A 17,865-nucleotide genomic window follows, 5' to 3' on the forward strand; every position below is an offset into this window, starting at 1 on the left:
ATACCCAGTACTGTAAAAAAAAGTTCATGACAAAATATTGCAAATTCTGTTCTTAGCTTTTGTTTTTGCTAGCATCAGAAAAAAAATCCAAGAATCATCTGACTTTCTTTATGTTATAGAATATACATTGGGTCATAGAGGATACTCCTCAAGGGCTTGTGCAGCAATTTGAATTGCTTGCTGTGCACACACATCTCCTAAAATACAAAATTATCCCAACTTAAAAATTTCCTTAATGTTGATGGATTAGTTAAAAGCCAAAGGAAGTAAATATTGATACTTTAGTTACTGAGGTATATATGTGAATTTCATCATTTAAACAATTTCAGTGATTATCATTTTTATATTGCAGTTTTTTGGAGGCTGGCACTTCTACATTCAGGCTTACAAAGCACTGAAGCATAAGACAGCAAACATGGATGTACTGATTGTGCTGGCAACTACAATTGCATTTGCCTATTCTTCAGTTATTCTTCTAGTTGCGGCATATGAGAGAGCCAAAGTGAACCCTATTACTTTCTTTGACACACCTCCTATGCTATTTGTATTTATTGCACTAGGCCGATGGCTGGAACATATAGCAAAGGTAAATATGAAACACTGACATTTATTGAAATCATGGGTAGATGAATGGCTGTAATATTTTTGTACCAATTAATGGAAACAAACATTGACTTATGTAGTTAACCATTTACTGAAGAAGTATTTTTATTTTAGCACTATTGTAAGTTGAATATTCTTTTAGTAGACTTACCTAATCTATAGAGTTAGTACTGTGGATAGTAGGATATACCCAAGGTTATTTTAAGAGAGACATTTGAAAAGTATTTACTTATTTATCTTACATTATGAGTTGATGTGACCACATGGTTTAAAATACTGATAGAAAAATATCCAATGCTATAATGCAAATTACTTTCTAATCTGTTCCACATACCTTTTTATATTTAATGGAGTTGGAAGTATAGTGTATATTCCAGTTTGTAACCTGAACACTAAAGTTTTTTCACTCTTTTAACAGTTTAGATGATTATTTGATATTTCTGAGTAATAGTTGTAAAGTCGGTGTTATGTTATAAGGATATAATTATTGGGATAAAGGCCATAAATTGTGCAATGGTTTGTGCTACAAGTTGTAACCATTTTTGTAAGTAGGGATATGTCAGTGAAGTAATTTTAATACATCATCAGCACTGCATCTTATCTAAATGCTTGCTTTGTGGGCATTGAATGGTTACAGCATTGCTTTAGTTTGCTTTTCTTTCAAACTGAATAAGCATTTTCGCATATATTAGGTATTTATATTGCCTCTTAAATTGCTTGCATAGTTATGTCTTTTTCCAGTGTATCTGTTGGGTTCCGAATACGTTTCTTTTTTTTGTTTTGTTTTTTTTCTCCGGTACCGGGAACCGAACTCACGACCTTGCGCTTGCCAGGCAGGCGCTTTTGCCGCTGAGCTAAATCCCCCGCCCTTTGTTTTTTTTTTTTTTTTTTTTGTTTTTTTCCGAATACGTTTCTTACTTACATTTTCTTCATAAATTATATGTATTACCTATTTTGTATTTTTCATATAAAAATTTTCTGATTTGAGTGTTTTTAAAAGTTGTATATATTTTTTCTTTAGTTTTTCTTTACTAGTGCATGTTTGCAATACATAATGATCACATTCATCATAGGGGATTTGTATATGTACATAACACATCTTAATTCTTTTTTTATATTCATTTACTCTCCTTCTTCCTCCAATCCTTCTTGCCCTCCTCATGTACAAAAGCTGTATTTCTACTTTTTTCTTCCTTATTTTTTCTTTAAATCCCTTCCCCCTTCCTTTCCTCCTTCCTTCCCCATCTCTTGTTCTGCTTTCCATTTGAACAAGTTCTTCTTACTTCCTATCTTCCATTTTGCCCATTTATCTTAGGTTTCTCATGTGAGAGAAACAATGTGATATTTAAACTTGTGTGTCTGATTTATTTCACTTTAGATTATAGTCTTTTCTTTGTTTGGTACCAGGACTCAAACTTAAAACTTCACACTTGTTGGGCAGGTGCTGTGCCACTGAGCTATATCTGTGGCCCTAGATTATGTTCTTGAGGTGCATCCATTTACCTAAAAATGTCACAAGTTTATTATCCTTCTTTATGGCAGGATAGTACTCCATTGCGTATAAATATCACATTGTCTTTATTAATTCATCTGTGGATGAACATATGGGCTGTTTCCAAGATTTAGCTATTATAAATTGTTCTGCTTTGAACATGGGTATGTATCATTGTGGTACGATGACTGTAATTCTTTTGAGAAGACACCTAGTTGGGGAATAGCTGCGTCAATTTGAACCTCTAGATTGAGGTTTTTGAGGAAATTACCATGCTGATTTCCATAGTGGCTGTACAGGTAAATTACATTTCTTAAGCAGACTTTTCGATAAATGTTAGAAATTGTATCTTTAAGACCTGAACATTTGCTTTCTTAGCATTGTCATTATGTTTCATTTGTAGGGCAAAACGTCAGAGGCTCTTGCAAAACTAATTTCACTACAAGCTACAGAAGCAACTATTGTGACTCTCAACTCTGAAAATATCCTCCTGAGGTATTTTTCTTCATTCTCCTACGCTTTTTAGAACTTTTATGAAAAATTTCAAATATATCCAGGAGTATCACAAACCCACATAATCTGTCTCCCAGATGTAACAATTATCCGTGTTTTGCTATACTTCACTTCATCTGTTCATTTTATCTTTCTGGTCGGGCATGGTGGCGCATGCCTGTAATCCCAGCACTCAGCAGGCTGAAGCAGAAGGATTGTTGTGAGTTTGAGACTAGCCTGGGCTGCAAAGTGAGATCAAGGCCAGCCTGAACTGCATAGCGAGACTCTGTCTTAAAAAGACCAAAAAAAAAAAAAAGAATTGTATCTTTCTGTTGTTACAATAGAAGGTAGATCCCAGTCGTTACCATTTTACTGCTAAATATTTGTATAGCATCTCTAAAAAAAGCACATTTTTTTTTTGTCTTTTTGAGACAAGGTCTTGCTATGCAGTTCAGGCTGACCTTGAGCTCACTTTGTAGCCCAGGCTGGCCTCCAACTCACAAAGACCCTCCTGCCTCAGCCTCCCAAGTGCTGACATTACAGGCATGTGCCACCATGCCCGGCAAAAATACATTCTTATGTAACTACAACAGTATATTTCACTTAACAAAATCAGCAATGTTTTCTGTTATTGTTTGTGTCTAGATGACTCCTAACGCCTCATGTGGTCATAGGACTTTTCCAGCGATGGCTAAATCTGAAGTGTGTGATGCTGGGATTAAGGGTGTATGATTAGTAAATCAGTCCACCAATTTGTTTGGCATAGTTCTGGCTGTGATTATGAGTATGAGTGCTACACCCACCCTAAGGTGGGTAGCCTACATAAATATAGGGACAGAAAGAGTCTTGTCTCCTCCTTTCTTGCTTGCTTTTGATATCTTCTGCCACCATGAACTATATCTTCTCTGGGCTGCCCCCCTGCCAAGCCACCCTGCCTTAGACCCCGCCAATTATGGACTGAAACCTCTATAACTCTGAGCTAAATAAACCTTTCCTCCTTTCACTTTGGGTGTCAGGTGTTTTGTTTCAGCAAAGAAAGGGAAGTAACTAAGATAACTTAATGTCACTTACTATGCAGTGTATATTCACATTTCTCCTTTGTCTCCAAAATGTTCTTTTTTTGTTTCTCTTTTTAAATCCCCTTCCCTCCTCCTTTAATTCTCCTTTCCCCCTTTTCATTTTTGTTGATATTGTTAATCTTAGTTTATGTTTATGGCATATAGTGTTTGCATTCGTTGAGGTTATTAGGACCTACCTGGCATAATTTCATTGTATTTCCCCCTCCCCTCCCCCTCAACCCTCATCCTTGGCCTCTGGACCCCTTCCCATCTGCAAGAAATCCTACCCTTTGTCTTGATCTACCTTTCATTTTTCTCTTAGTTTGTACTTTGCCTTACTCAGATGAGAGATGCCATATGGTATTTAAGTTTGTGTGTCTGATTTATTTCACACTCAATATTACATTTTCTAGGTTGTATCCATTTTACTATTAAAGTCTCAAATTTGTCCTTTATAGCTGAATAGTATTCCATTTTATATATATGTATATATATACCACAATTTCGTTCCTCTTCTTTTTTTCTGTTTGAGACAGGGTTCTACTATGCAGTTCAGGCTGGCCTTGAACTCATTTTGTAGACCAGGCTGGCCTGGAACTCATGGTGATCCACCTGCCTCAGCCTCCCAAGTTGCTGGGATTACAGGCGGGTGCCACCACATCCAACAGCCACAATTTCTTTATCCAATCATCTGTTGATGGGTATACAGACTGTTTCTAGAATTAAGCTATTATGATTTATGCTGCTATAAACATTAGTATGCATGTATCACTGTAATATGATGTCTTAAATTCTTTGGGGAAGATACCTAGAAGTGGAATAGCTGAGTTATATGAAATTTCTAATTTTAGTTCTTTGAGAAATCTCCATACTAATTTCTGTAATGGTTGTACTAGTTGACATTCCCACCAACAATGCAGGAGGGTTCCTTTTTCACTACACCTACCACAGCATTTGTTAGTTTTTGATTTCTTGATGATTTCCATTCTTCCTGGAGTAAGATGGAATCAGCATTGCTTTAATTTGTGTCTCTCTAATGGCCAGAGATGTTGAACATTTTTTCATGTATTTGCTGGCAACTTGTACTTCGTGCTTTGTGAAGTGTCTGTTCATTTATCTAGCCCATTTCTTGACTGGGTCTTTAATTTTAGGTGATCTAATTTGTTTGAGTTCTTTATGTATTCTAGATATTAGTCCTCTGAGGACTAGGCTGAAAGACTTTTTCTCCATTCTGTAAGTTGTCTCTTCACTCTGCTTATTGATTGTTTTGCTGTACAGAAGCTTTTTAGTCTGGTGTAATCCCGTTTGTTGATTCTTGCTATTATTTCTCGTGCAGTTGAGTTTTTCTTTCGAAAATTCTTTCTTATACCTATGCCTTCAAGTTTGTTTACTGTTTTATCTTCTAGTAAGTTTAATGTTTCTGTTTTAATGCTTAGGTCTTTGATCCATTTTGATCTTCACTTAGAACACAGTAAGAAATATGGGTCCATTTACAATCCTCTGCAAAGAGATAACCAGTTTTCCCAGCATCACTTGTTGAATAGGCTACCTTTTCTCCAACATATGCTTTTTGACCTTTTGCCAAAGATCAGATAGCTGAATGAGAGTGGATGTTTCTGTATCCTCTCTTTCACTGATCCACATCTCTTGTTTTTGTTATAGTACTTTGCCATTTTTATCACTATTGTTTTGTAGTATAGTTTGAAGTAAGGTTTTGAAAGATCATCTGCTTTGCTCCCATTGCCCAGAATTGCTTCTGTTATTCTGGATCACTTGTGGTTTCGTATAAATTTTAGGATTGTTTTCTCTAGTTCTATAAAGTATGCTGGTGGTATTTTGATTGGGACTACATTAGATCTATATAACAGTTTTGGGAGTATGGCCATCTTGACAATATTGATTCAGCCTGTCCATGAACAGGGGACATCTTTCCATTTTCTGATGTCCTCTTCAATCACTTTTTTCAGAGTACTGTAGTTTTCTTTGAGAACTTCTTCGCTTTCTTGGTTGGGTTCATTCCTAGATATTTCATTTTTCTTAAAGCAACTGTAAATGGTATTATTTTCATAATTGTCTTTTCATCAAGTTCATTATTAGTTTACACAAATTCTAATGATTTTTGTATGTTGATCTTGAATCCTGCTATGATGTTGAAGTGGGTTATTCTAAAAATTTTTTGGTGTAGTTCCTTGGGTCTTCTATGTATAGAGTATTATATCATCTGAAAATACTGACAATTTGATTTTTTCCTTTTTGTTTGTATCCCATTAATTCCTTTCTCTTGCCTGATTGCTCTGGCTAATGTTTCAAGTAACATGTTTAATAGAAGTGGTAATAGTGGGCATTCTTGTCTTGTTCCTGATCTTAGGGGGAATACTTTTAGTTTTTCCCAATTTAAGATGATGCTGACGGTTTTTCATAAATAGCTTTTATCAAATTTAGGTATGGTCCTTGCATACCCGTTTTCTTCAGAGTTTTTATCATGAAGGGGTGTTGGATTTTGTTAAAAACCTTTTTTGTATCTATTGATATGGTTTTTGACCTTTCTTCTGTTTATGTGGTGTATTACATGTATTGAGATAATATGTTCAACCATCTTTACATCTCTGGGGTAAAAACTACCTGATCATGATGTTTGATCTTTTTGATGATGTGCTGTATTCTATTTGCTAATTACTTGTTGAGGATTTTTGCATCTGTATTCATTAAGAAGATTGGACTAGAGTTTTCTTTTGTAGTTGTGTCTTTACTTCTGTTTTGGAATCAAGGTGATACTGGCTTCTACAAACGAATGTAGGAGCACTCCATCCCTTTCAGTTTCTTTGAAGAGCTTGAGGAGTATTGGTGATACAACATCCTTAAAGGTTTTGTAGAATTCAGCAGTGAATCCATCAGGTACTATGCTTTTTTTTAGTTGGTAGATTCTTTCTTACTGTGTCAATTTCATTGTTTGTTATTGGTTTGTTAAGCATATTTATGTCTTCTTGCATTAGTTTTGGTGATTTCTATGAGTCTAGGAATCTTCAATTTGGTAATTTATTGGAATACCATTTTTCAAAGTGGTTATTATCTTCTAGATTTTGACAATGTCTGTTGTGATTTCACATTTGCCCTATTATTTTCTTTTGAGACAGGGTCTTGCTATGTAGTTCAGGCTGGCTTTGAAGTAACTCACTGTGTAGCCCAGGCTGGCCTCAAACTCATGGTGATCCTCTTGCCTCAGTTTCCAGAGTACTGGGATTATGGGGGTGTGCCTCCATGCCTGGCTGTATCATTTCTAATTACATTGATGTCTTTTCTCGCTTTCTCTTGGTAAGTGTGGCTATGGGCTTATCTCTTTTATTTATTCTTTCAAAGAAGTAATTCTTTGATTCATTGTTTTTTTTTCTGTGTGTGTTTGTGCTGTTTTTTCAGTCTCAATTTCATTGATTTCCAATCTCATCTTCTTAATTTCCCTTCTTAATTTTACTTTGGGGTTGGTTTGTTGTTGTTTGTCAACATACCTTAATGTTTCTCATAAAGTTATTTATTTGGGCTTGATAGTGATGACTCTTCCTCCTAGAACTGCTTTCATACTGTCCCAGAGGCTTGGGTGAGCTGTATAGTAATTGTAATTAACTGCTAGAAATTATAAAATTTCTTCTGTGACGTATTGGTTGCTTAGGACTATGTTATTAATTTTCTAGGTGCGTTTCCCTTTTCCAAAGTTTTTTCTGTCATTGATTTCTGTTTTCATTGCACAGTGGTCTGATAGTATGCATGAGGTAATTTTGATTCTTTTATATTTACTTAAGTGGGCTTTGTGGACAAAGATGTGATCTGTTTTGGAAAAAGTACCATGTGCTGCAGAAAAGAATATATACTGTGGGGTGTGTGTGTGTGTGTACATACTCTGTAAATATCTATTCAGTCTGTATGTTTAAGGGTGTGGTTCAGGTTTAATGGTAATGTTTCTTTCCTTTTTTTGGTATCTGGGAACTCAGGACCTTGTGCTTGCCTGGCAGGCACTGTGCTAAATCCCCTGCCCCAGGGTGATGTTTCCATATTGATTTTTTGTTTAGTTGGTATATCTCTTTGGGAAAATTGGGTGTTAAAATCTCCTACTGTTATTGTGTTAGTGTTTATCTGATCTTTCTTTTGGAAAGAAAGTAATACAATGAACTCATTACACATCATAATATACATAATAGTACTAGCTAGTAAACATAATAGTATACAAGATAGTATACATAATATACATTTATCTGAATAGATTAAGGCTTTGTTATTTAAAGTTAGAATATCTTGATTGTCTTAAAATCCTACTGATAGCCAAGGACAGTGTTCTTTTACTATTAACTCTTGGTACTAACTTGGGCTCAACTTTACATGACAAAAACCAATCACTGATAAGACCAGGCAAGTTAATACTGAACATAAATTATAAAAGCTTGCAAAATTTTTATTGCATTCACAGAATTCTACTCAAATAAATCTATTTAGTTCTATTGCTTTTGTGGCAACCAAAAACTTGAACTATTTCCACCCATATAAAAAAGTAAGAAAGCAGAGAGATAAATTGTTCTAAAAGCTAAGGTCTTTTTTTTTAAAGGCAGTAAGAAAAATACACAGAAATGGAATTTTAAGACTTCCAGGTTTAAGCCTGGGCATGGTGGCTCACGCCTGTAATCCCAGCACTCGGGAAGCTGAGGTAGGAGAATCTCGCAAGTTTGAGGCCAGCCTGGGTTACGTAGTGAGTTCAAAGCCACCCTGGACTACATAGTGAGACCCTGTCTCAATAAAAAAAACAAACCTAAGACTTCCAGGTTCAGCAATATGACTAGTATTTATACTAAAAAAATGCTTCATAAAAGTAAAAGTCAGGAGGCTGTGGAGAAATAGGAACTCTCCACTGCTGGTGGGAATGCAGACTGGTAAAACCACTGTGGAAAATCAGTTTGGAGTTTCCTCAGAAAACTAGGTCTAGAGGTCCCATTCGACCCAGCTATTCCCCTTCTGGGTATTTTCCCAGTAGATCTGAAAACATCCTATCACAGCGATATATGTTCACCCATGTTCATAGCAGCATAATTTGTAATTGCTAAATTGTGGAAGCAACCCAAATGTCCATCCACTGAGGAATGGATAAAAAATTGTGGTACTTTTATATAATGTAATATTACTCAGCTATAAAGAAAGATAAACTCGAGGCTTTTACAGGTAAATGGTCACAACTAGAGACCATACTCATAAGTGAAATAAACCAGACCTCCGTTTGTAAGCAACGTATTGTCTCACTAGTGTAAGAACCTGAAAGAGTGAATAAAAATTAAGAAGTATGATAGACATTGTGAAACGAAAGGAAAATGCTCAAAAGTAAAGAGCAGGGGCAGGGGATATAGTTCAGTGGCATAGGTGCCTGCCAGGTTAGTGCAAGGTCCCGAGTTTGATTCCTGTTACCAAAGGAAAAAAAAAAAAAAAAAAACCTGCAGTCTAGATTTGGGCCGGGGGTATAGCTCAGTGGCATAAGTGCCTGCCTGGCAAGCACAAGGTCCTGAGTTCGATTCCTGGTACAAAAAAAAAAAGTAAAGAGCAGCTGGGGTGAGGGATAACAGAAAAGAAAGAAGGGAAAATTATGTATGTATGTATATACAGGGTAGCTAACATAGTTGTATTACTGACTTCTATCACTTTACTGAGAGGAACAGTTAATGATTAATTATTTGATCAATCTTGCATGTATATTTGTTTTCCTGAGAAACCACTTTGAAGATACCAATACATAATACAACAACCATTGTTAATTTCCTCCCATTTTGTCTGTAACTCTGTATTGTTTGTATTGTTCTTATGCTATTTTGTAAATGGATGTCTCTTCGTTAATATGTTTTCCTTCTTTTATTTTTAAAATAAATTTTAAAAAAAGTAAAAGCCAGGGTGATGATATAAAATAATTACTTTTGTATACTGTCATTATTAATAAGGTAAATTTTAAAGATGAAGTTAAGATACACTACTGTTTCGTATTTTAAAATCCTACGTTTCTTGGGTTCATGTTATAATGTAGCACATTCAATATAAAATTGAATCCAGGTGAAATAATAGATAAATGCATTTTTAAGGACCACACAAAAGGTTTAGTGTAGAAGAGGTATATGTTACACCGTTCTCCTGAGAGGTGACATTTCTGGCACCCTTTGTGAGCAACAGTAGTTGGTCTACATTGGTCCCTCCCTATATCTCACATGCTTCTAGTCATAGTCACCTACTGCTTCCTCTACTGAGAAAATACCAAAAAATATATTGGAAAAAAGTATAGTAATCTCTTTCTCAGCTAAATTTGGTTAGCACAGAAATAACATGAACCTTAGGAATTAAATGGTTTATTTTCCTATACTTTAACAGCGCAGTTCTTTAAATCAAATAATTACACTAGTAAAAGTTGTTTGATTACTGTAATGACACTTAATAGGTTGTCAACTCTAGTCATTTGTTATATGCCCTAAAGTGTCCATCAAGATTAGACATTTTTTCTTCGGTAAGTGGCACGATCAGATATTAAATACTAAAATTTCATCAATAACTTGTCTCACCAATTGTAATTTATACTATTTGTATGTTATCTTTGGTTCTAGTTTTTCAATGATCTGTTTTCTACAATTATGATTACAGTTTTGACTTAGAAGTGCTTTCCAGTAAAACACACTTCACTAGAGAAATAGGGAGTAAAATAGAAATTATATACTATTTTGAGCAAGCATGTTTTTAAAAGGTAGTCTACATTTCTTCCAACAGATATGTATTCAGAAAATTTTTTGTTGTACCTTTTTTATATGATATAAAATTTGATATATGTATATGGGAGAACAATATGAATAAAAACAACTCTATCCTTAAAGTAGCACAGCAGCAAAAAATAAATAGGTACACTAAAACTGCCTGTAAATATGTTAAGGTAGATAGGAGCCATGTCATCCACTTCCTTTGGGAGAGGAATACACTCATAAACCATGTGATAACTGTTTCTTCATGCTCATATTAGTTTCTTTCTTTTGGTCTTTTTGAGACAGAGTTTCACTATGCAGTTCAGGCTGACCTTGAACTCATTTTGTAGCCCAGGCTAGACTCAAACTCGTGCACCACCATGCCCGGCCTCTCATACTAGTTTCTAAAGAGATGCAGTCTAATCCTTTATCTTTAAACATCTTTACTAATGATCTTTTAAACATCTGAATTTCTTCCCAGCTGTCTGTATTCAATAAGGTTGCAGCTCAATGATGCTGCAAAGGGATTAACAGGCAGTGCCCCTAAGAAAATGATTGGGAGTTGGGTAAACTTAGATAAACTTCAACACCTATTGCAACAGTAAGGTGCTTGAGAAATTGAGAGCTGTCAAAACAATAGAGACATTTTTCCATTCGTGCAGTGAGATGTGCAGTAGCCTTTTTTCCTCTGGTTCTCTTTCTCTTCACCAAGATGTTCTCTCTCAGTAGCTTTGGATACAAGTATGTCATCCAGAGTATAATAGTCTCCACCTGTTTTTCTCGTAAACTTAGAGGCCATTCTCATAAAGTTTATTTTGATTTTCTGCTGTTATCATCTTTGATTTTTTGACTAAATCATTTAGGTTTAGATGATCATCATGATGAAAGTACCTGACTCTTTTTTCTCATAAGTAGAAACTCTGTGTTTCTTCCTATTTCATAGTTGATTCCAGAGTTTTTGGTGTGTTCACAGGCCACATTCTTTGAAACTCAACTGTTCTGATGAGGATCACTTCTCACTGGTCTGCATTCTCCTCTGCTCCTGTTATTTTTGATGATATTTGTGTTACATTTTCTTTTATCTTATTAAACTTTTCAAATTGGGCTTTAAATTTTCAGCCAATTCCTTATTCCCCATCATCCCTACCTTAATAATCTCAGTTCCCAACTTATTCTTCTCATCAACACTCAGGACATGGATGGACTCATCCTTTGGCCCTCAATAGTTATTTGTTCCCTTTGTCACTAGGAACCAGTTACTGAGTCACAGGAAAATCCTCCAACAAGTTCTACATTCATCATGCCTAAAATCTAATGGTGAATTCTCCAGCTATAGCAGCCAGCCTATGAGCTTTGTACCTGATTGAAGGATGACAAGGATGAAAAACAAAGAAACAGAGAATTAGGTTAAAATGTGGGGGTCAGGGGACTCTTGTCTGTCCTTGACAAAGAATCCCAAGTCACTGGCTCACCCTGCCTCTATTCATTCAGATATGGGTACAAGCAATTAGAGTAACACAGGATTCATCTGCCTTCCACCGTCTATGGTACATGTCCAGGTGAACAACAGGATCTTAGCTGTATTAACTTTTCCCTAGAACCTGCAGCATGTCAGCGAACTTGCATGCCGCCTTTCTTCTTAAGACTCACAGAGGAGGCCAATTAGGCCTCAATCTTCCTATCTGGTCTTCCACATCCACCTAATGTAGACTTTGTGTCCTGCCAGTGTTCTCTCATTGGAGGGTCATCTCTCACACTGTCAGCCTGAAATATTTCTCCTGTCTCCTGGAGTGTGTTGATAGTGCTGCTACTGGTTTCCAATGCTTATTTCCATTTGAATGTTTCTTGTCTCCTCTCCCATCAGATTGACTCCACGATGTTAAACTTTCTTAATTGTTTTCCATGAGTTTTTAGAAACCACATGGCAGAGGACCTGAGCTATTAATGTTGATGAACTGCATGTTCAAAATTTCTAGCCCTACTGGTGTGGTGGTACACATCTGTAATCTCAGCACTCTGGAGGCTAAGGCAGGAGGATTGCTGTGAGTTCAAGATCAGCCTGGGCTTCAAAAATAATTCAAGGCCAGCCTGAATTGCTTAGTGAAACCCTGTCTCAAAAAAACAAATTTCTAGCCTTGCTATGAGATGACAGTTCATCATCATCAGAGGTTCTTGAGAATTTAGATCTCAAATTTCCCAGAGAGGCAAACTCTTGATTTTGCCTTGGGTTTAATTCTTTTTTACGTGATTCTGAAAAGCTATATCTCTTATCTTTTTCATTACCACCAATCTTTATTGCTACAGTTTGTACCCTCTGTTGTATCATACTTATATATATATCTCTCTTTTTGAGACAGGGCCTCACTATGCAGTTTAGGCTAGTCTTGAACTCACTTTGTAGCCCATGCTGGCCTCAAACTCCAAATGATCCTCCTACCTCAGCCTCCTGAGTGCTGGGATTACAGGAGTGCGCTACCATGCCTGGCTCTCATATTTATTTCTTGACCTTTTACTATATTTTACTAAGTCTAATTTTCTATTTTTTAAATTATTTTGTGTTTTATTGAAGTTTGTTTCCTCTACCATTCTCATCTAGAATCTTCATTTTTCGATGCAGTTTTTCAGCTTATTTTAAGTTTGACTGAAATATTTACATTGACCCATATCTTTCAGATGCAGTGTCCTCAAATTTTCTATTTTGTTTTTTACCTTGTTCCTTCATTCTTTGATAAGATTTCCTTAGCTAGCTTAATCTACCATCCTCTCTTCCTGAGGTGATTAACTATCAGCTGATTCAGTTTTTTCACATTTGTTTCTTGCTCTTTTTTCTTCTTTCTTTACTTTTTTGAATGTTTTTCTTTTCTTTTTTTCTTTTTCTTCAGAGAACATTCCTTTGAGAACTGTTCAAGTGACTCATTCACATCAGGTGGCATCCATGTATCCTCACCTTGAAGTTGTTTAAGTTCTTTCTGCCTTTCTTCTTTTTCAAAATTGGCTTTAGCCTGATGCCACACCTCTGCCCTGGCAATTTGTGCTTGTTCCTTATGGTCTTTGATACTCTTCACACTTTCCTATTTGGTCTTTTAAATTCAGCAGTATTTGTCTTAGGAAAAGTTGCTCTAGTATCCTATGCATATATATTTTTCAATGTTACCTGTTGTTGGATTGTTCCCTTAACTAGCATATACTGTTCTTTGTCTCTTCTAATCAGTTTTGGCTTAAGATTTATGTCTGATATTAGAATTGCCACCCTTGTTTGTTTTCAGGCTCTTAGTGCATGAAATACTGTTTTTCATCCTTTAATTTTTAGTCTATAAATACATTTTTGAGGTAGATGAAATTTCTTAAATGCAACAGACTGTTGGATTATGTTTTGATCCGGTATGCCAATCTGTGTCTTTTAATTGGAGAGTTAAAGCCATTAAATTTAAGAGATATTACTGAGATATGTTGATCATTTACTATCATTGCCTTCTTTATCTGTTGGTGAATACTTTTTCTTTTTCTGACATTTTTTATTGTTTTTTATCCATTGACCTTACGTGGAGTTTTCATTTCTTCTGTATTTGTAGGTGTTTCATTGTTTCTGTCAATAATATTCTTAAGTATTTTCTGAAGTGCTAGTTTAGCCCTAATAATATCTTTTGAGCTTTGTACCTGAGCTGATCTTTTTCATGGAAATACTTTACTTTTGCATCTATTCTAAAAGATAGTAATGCTGGATAAATTAATCTTTGTTGGAAGTTATTTGCTCTTAAGGCTTGAAATGCTTCACCCAAAGCTCTTCTGGCCTTTAGGGTTTGTGTTGAGAAGTCTGCTGTTATTCTAACTGGTTTATTTAATTGGTTTACCAAAATTATATGTGATTTTTTTTTCTGTGACTGCTTTTAAAATTCTGGTGCTTTTTTCTTGCTGTATATCTGGTAACTTAATAAGGATGTGCCTTGGTGAGTTTCTTTTTTCATTATATTTGTTTGGTGTTCTGTAAGCATTGCTTATATTTTAAACTCTTTTTTTTTTTTTTCTCCGGTACCAGGAACCGAACTCACGACCTTGCGCTTGCCAGGCAGGCGCTTTTGCCGCTGAGCTAAATCCCCAGCCCCTATATTTTAAACTCTTATATTTTTGAGAAATTTTCTTCTATGGTTCTGTAAACATGTGAGTAAATCCATCTGTGTTACCATCTAGTTTTTCTCTTAACTCCAGTTAGATTGGTCTTCTTATTGCCATCCAGTAGCTACTGGATAATATTCTCTTGTTTTCTTACATTTTTTGTGGCTTCTTTGACTACTTCATTGTAATTCACTATTTGTCCACAATGTTAGACACTCTGTCTTCGCGTTGGCCATATTTGCAGTTTATGATTTCTGTGTAGTTTTTTATTTCAGGTATTTCTGTCTGATATCTTTTCAAGGATTCAATATCCTTGTTGAATCTGTCATTCAAGTTTTAAACTGTTTTGGTTAGCCCATCCAGTTTTTCACTCATTTTCTCAAAAAAAAATTTTTTTTGTATATATATTTTTTTCTTTTGTACCGGGAATCAAACTCATGACCTCAGGCTTGCCAGGCAAGTGCTTATGCCACTGAGCTATATCCCCGGCCCAACAAAGTTATATTTAAAAAAGGGATAATAAGAAAATGGTTGATGTAACTCCAAACTCCACCTATAGTATAATAACAATAATAATAATAACAATAATAATAATAATAAATGCCAGTAGAGGACAAAAGAAGAAAATTGCATTAAATGAAGGGAAAAGAGAAAAAAAAGCAAAAACAAAAGAATTCCTACATACTTCTAGAAGAACATTTTCTTTCAGAGCCTGTAGCCTTTAATATTACACGTCACATTCCTCTTTGTCCCTCTTTATTTTGGGTTTGTGTGGAGATTTCTCAGCTCAGTGTTTCCCTGTTTGTAAACCACTGTTCATGGCACTGTCAAAGCTATCATACCAGCTCAGGAAATATGTGGAACATTGGATTCTGAGGCTTCTGACATGTGTTCCTGCTGGTTGGGGGCCAATGCTGAGTACCTGATATATATTCCAGTGTCCATGGGATCAGCTCAGACACCAGGTGGAGGCTTGTGTCACGATGGAGTGTCCAGAGGAGATGCACGTGCTCCTGAGACTGATGGGAGGAGATTCCAGTAGGCCTCTTGAGGGAAGAGGATGCTGAGTGGTGTCTCAAAGTTGTCCAGAGCAGCAGGCAAAACAGGCAGATTCTTAATTAATGCTTGCTGCTAACTAGGCAGAGAAATGCCCTATAGTGCCAGGCAGGGGCTGCCCCCGGGACTCTGGCAAAGTGCCGGTGGAGATTCTGCTTTGCCCAGAGTGGAGGCAGTGCACCTGGTGCTGAATGGATGCTGCCACAGTCTAAGTGTGGTATGCAGAGACTCATGTATGATTTGAGCTCCCCGTGGAGGCCTAGGCTGCCCAGGATCGGTATTGGGTGTCAGAGTCTCTGGCAGATGTAAGGTTGGAGCAGGGCAGTGAGAGTTGAGTGTAGATTCAAGTGAGCCCAAGTTGCCATGTATGTCTCAAATCAGACTGGTGTTAACTCTGTGTGCTGGATGAATGTCTCAGTTGGTGTAGGATAAGCTTCAGGCTACTGGCAGTGCCTCGGGTGTGCCCGGGGTCTAGTATTGAAGACTCCTGACACAAGAGCCATCGCTTGTTTATCCTCTTGGAGCCTGAGATTGAGCTGGTGGGGAGGGAGCCTCTCATGCCACTGATCACTAGTTTCTGGTTTGTGCTGGGGAAAATGCTGCAGGACTGCAGGCTCCTCAGTGTATGGAGAGGAGACAGTGGGACTAATGGACTCATATACCCTAAGACTGTCCTGTGAGGTTAGACTCTGCCGCACTCCTTGGATCCCACCAACTATTTAGGAAATTCTCAAAGTAGCTCTTCCCATGGCGTGCGGGGATAGAGGAGGCCCTGCGGGCCAGCCTTTTGGAGTCACTTTCCTTCTTCTTAACTCCTATGCATGTTGTACCTACAAGTCTGTTTTTCAAACTGATTTTCTGTATCAGGGTGTACATCCCTCCCCTCTTCCAATTACTTGTGTTTTAGTTGCTCTTCTCTGAGTCTCTTCGACATGACTCCTTCTCTATTCAGCCATGTTGAATCTCTGTCTCTGAAATGTTTTGTAAGGGTCGAGAAACTCGTCGCGTGAAGGAAGACTCCAAGAGACGTTCTCTCATGCAAAAAGCAAGGGGATTTTATTTATCAAGCATGCATGGGGCTCACTGAATGCGCAGGAACAGAGAGCACCGAGCTGGGGTTAAGTCCGGCTTTTAAACCCAAAAACCACAAAGGGCGGGCATTTGCAAGCGAAATTACAGAAGCAGATAGCATTGGTTAGTTTAAACTGACCTTTACAATCATTGGTGGGGGATTGGCGGGGAGATACAAGAGCAGATGTTCTTTTTGTGGGGGAGATACAAGAATGAGGAAGTTTAGATTATGGGCAGGGGAGCTACCCTGAGTAAACAGCAGATGTTCTTTTGTGGCTTTTCCGAGAACAGGATGGGAGTTTATTTCCTGAAACTCCTAGCACCTCTTGGGCAGTCTCACACTGCTTATGTATAGCCAGATGACAGCTGGCTCCCATAAAATTTTTTCTTTACAGTTTTATGTCTTTTTTATTTGGAATTCAACCAAAGTAGGTGCATCATTACTTTTAAGAAATTAATTAATTTTGCTTATCACTATTATTGTTTTAGCCATGCTAATGATTGAACCTATGACCTTGAGTGTGCTCTACCACCAAGCTACATCTCCAGCCCTAATTTTTTTTTGATTGACATATAATGTTTGTCCATATTTATAAGTTACATATTTATGTGATGTTTTAATTTGTGTATATCTTGTCATGTAGCTTATGTTCTTTTAATCTAGAATAGCTTTCCCCATATAACTGACTTGTTGAAGTAACATCCATCAGTTGCTCCATAGAATATCCCACAATCTGAATTTGTCTCCTTTGTTTCTTGCAATGTCATTTGACTTATTCCATAACTCCTGTGTTACTTGTAAATTGGAGATTAGAGCTAAAGGCTTGATTAGATTTCATTCATTTATATTTGTCAGTTTTATACTCATAAAATTATTTAGACAAGTTTACACAATATATTTTTAATGAAATAAAAACCCCATGACAGCCGGTCTTCGGACCGGCGACTCACTCCCGGCCTCGTGGTTCCCTGGAAGGAGGGCTCTGGCGCACAGGGAGCTGCGGGTGGGGAGCGCCAGCCTTCTGGCTGGCTAGCTTCCTGCCTGCTGGCTCCCGGAGGGTGGGCCCAAAGCGCCTGGGGAGCCTCGGGCGGGGAGCGCTGGTCTTCGGACCAGCGACTCACTCCCGGCCTCGTGGTTCCCTGGAAGGAGGGCTTCTGGCGCACAGGGAGCTGCGGTGGGGAGCACCAGCCTTCTGGCTGGCTAGCTTCCTGCCTGCTGGCTCCCGGAGGGTGGGCC

The 17,865-nt window shown here is 37.2% G+C and overlaps 1 protein-coding gene across 3 annotated transcripts in view; it reads left to right on the top strand.

Annotated features, from left to right (window-relative positions):
- The window catches only part of Atp7a (ATPase, Cu++ transporting, alpha polypeptide), a 160,255-nt gene that overhangs the window by 109,493 nt on the left and 32,897 nt on the right, over window positions 1-17,865 (top strand). For all 3 annotated transcript variants that reach the window (XM_005412629.2, XM_005412628.2, XM_013508826.1), the window contains exons 10-11: window positions 353-586; window positions 2,499-2,590. In XM_005412629.2, coding sequence (XP_005412686.1) covers window positions 353-586; window positions 2,499-2,590 — 326 coding nt within the window. The remainder of the gene's footprint in view (window positions 1-352; window positions 587-2,498; window positions 2,591-17,865) is intronic.

This window comes from Chinchilla lanigera, unplaced genomic scaffold (assembly GCF_000276665.1).
Source record: "Chinchilla lanigera isolate Chin_1 unplaced genomic scaffold, ChiLan1.0 scaffold00156, whole genome shotgun sequence".
Lineage (NCBI taxonomy): Eukaryota > Metazoa > Chordata > Mammalia > Rodentia > Chinchillidae > Chinchilla > Chinchilla lanigera.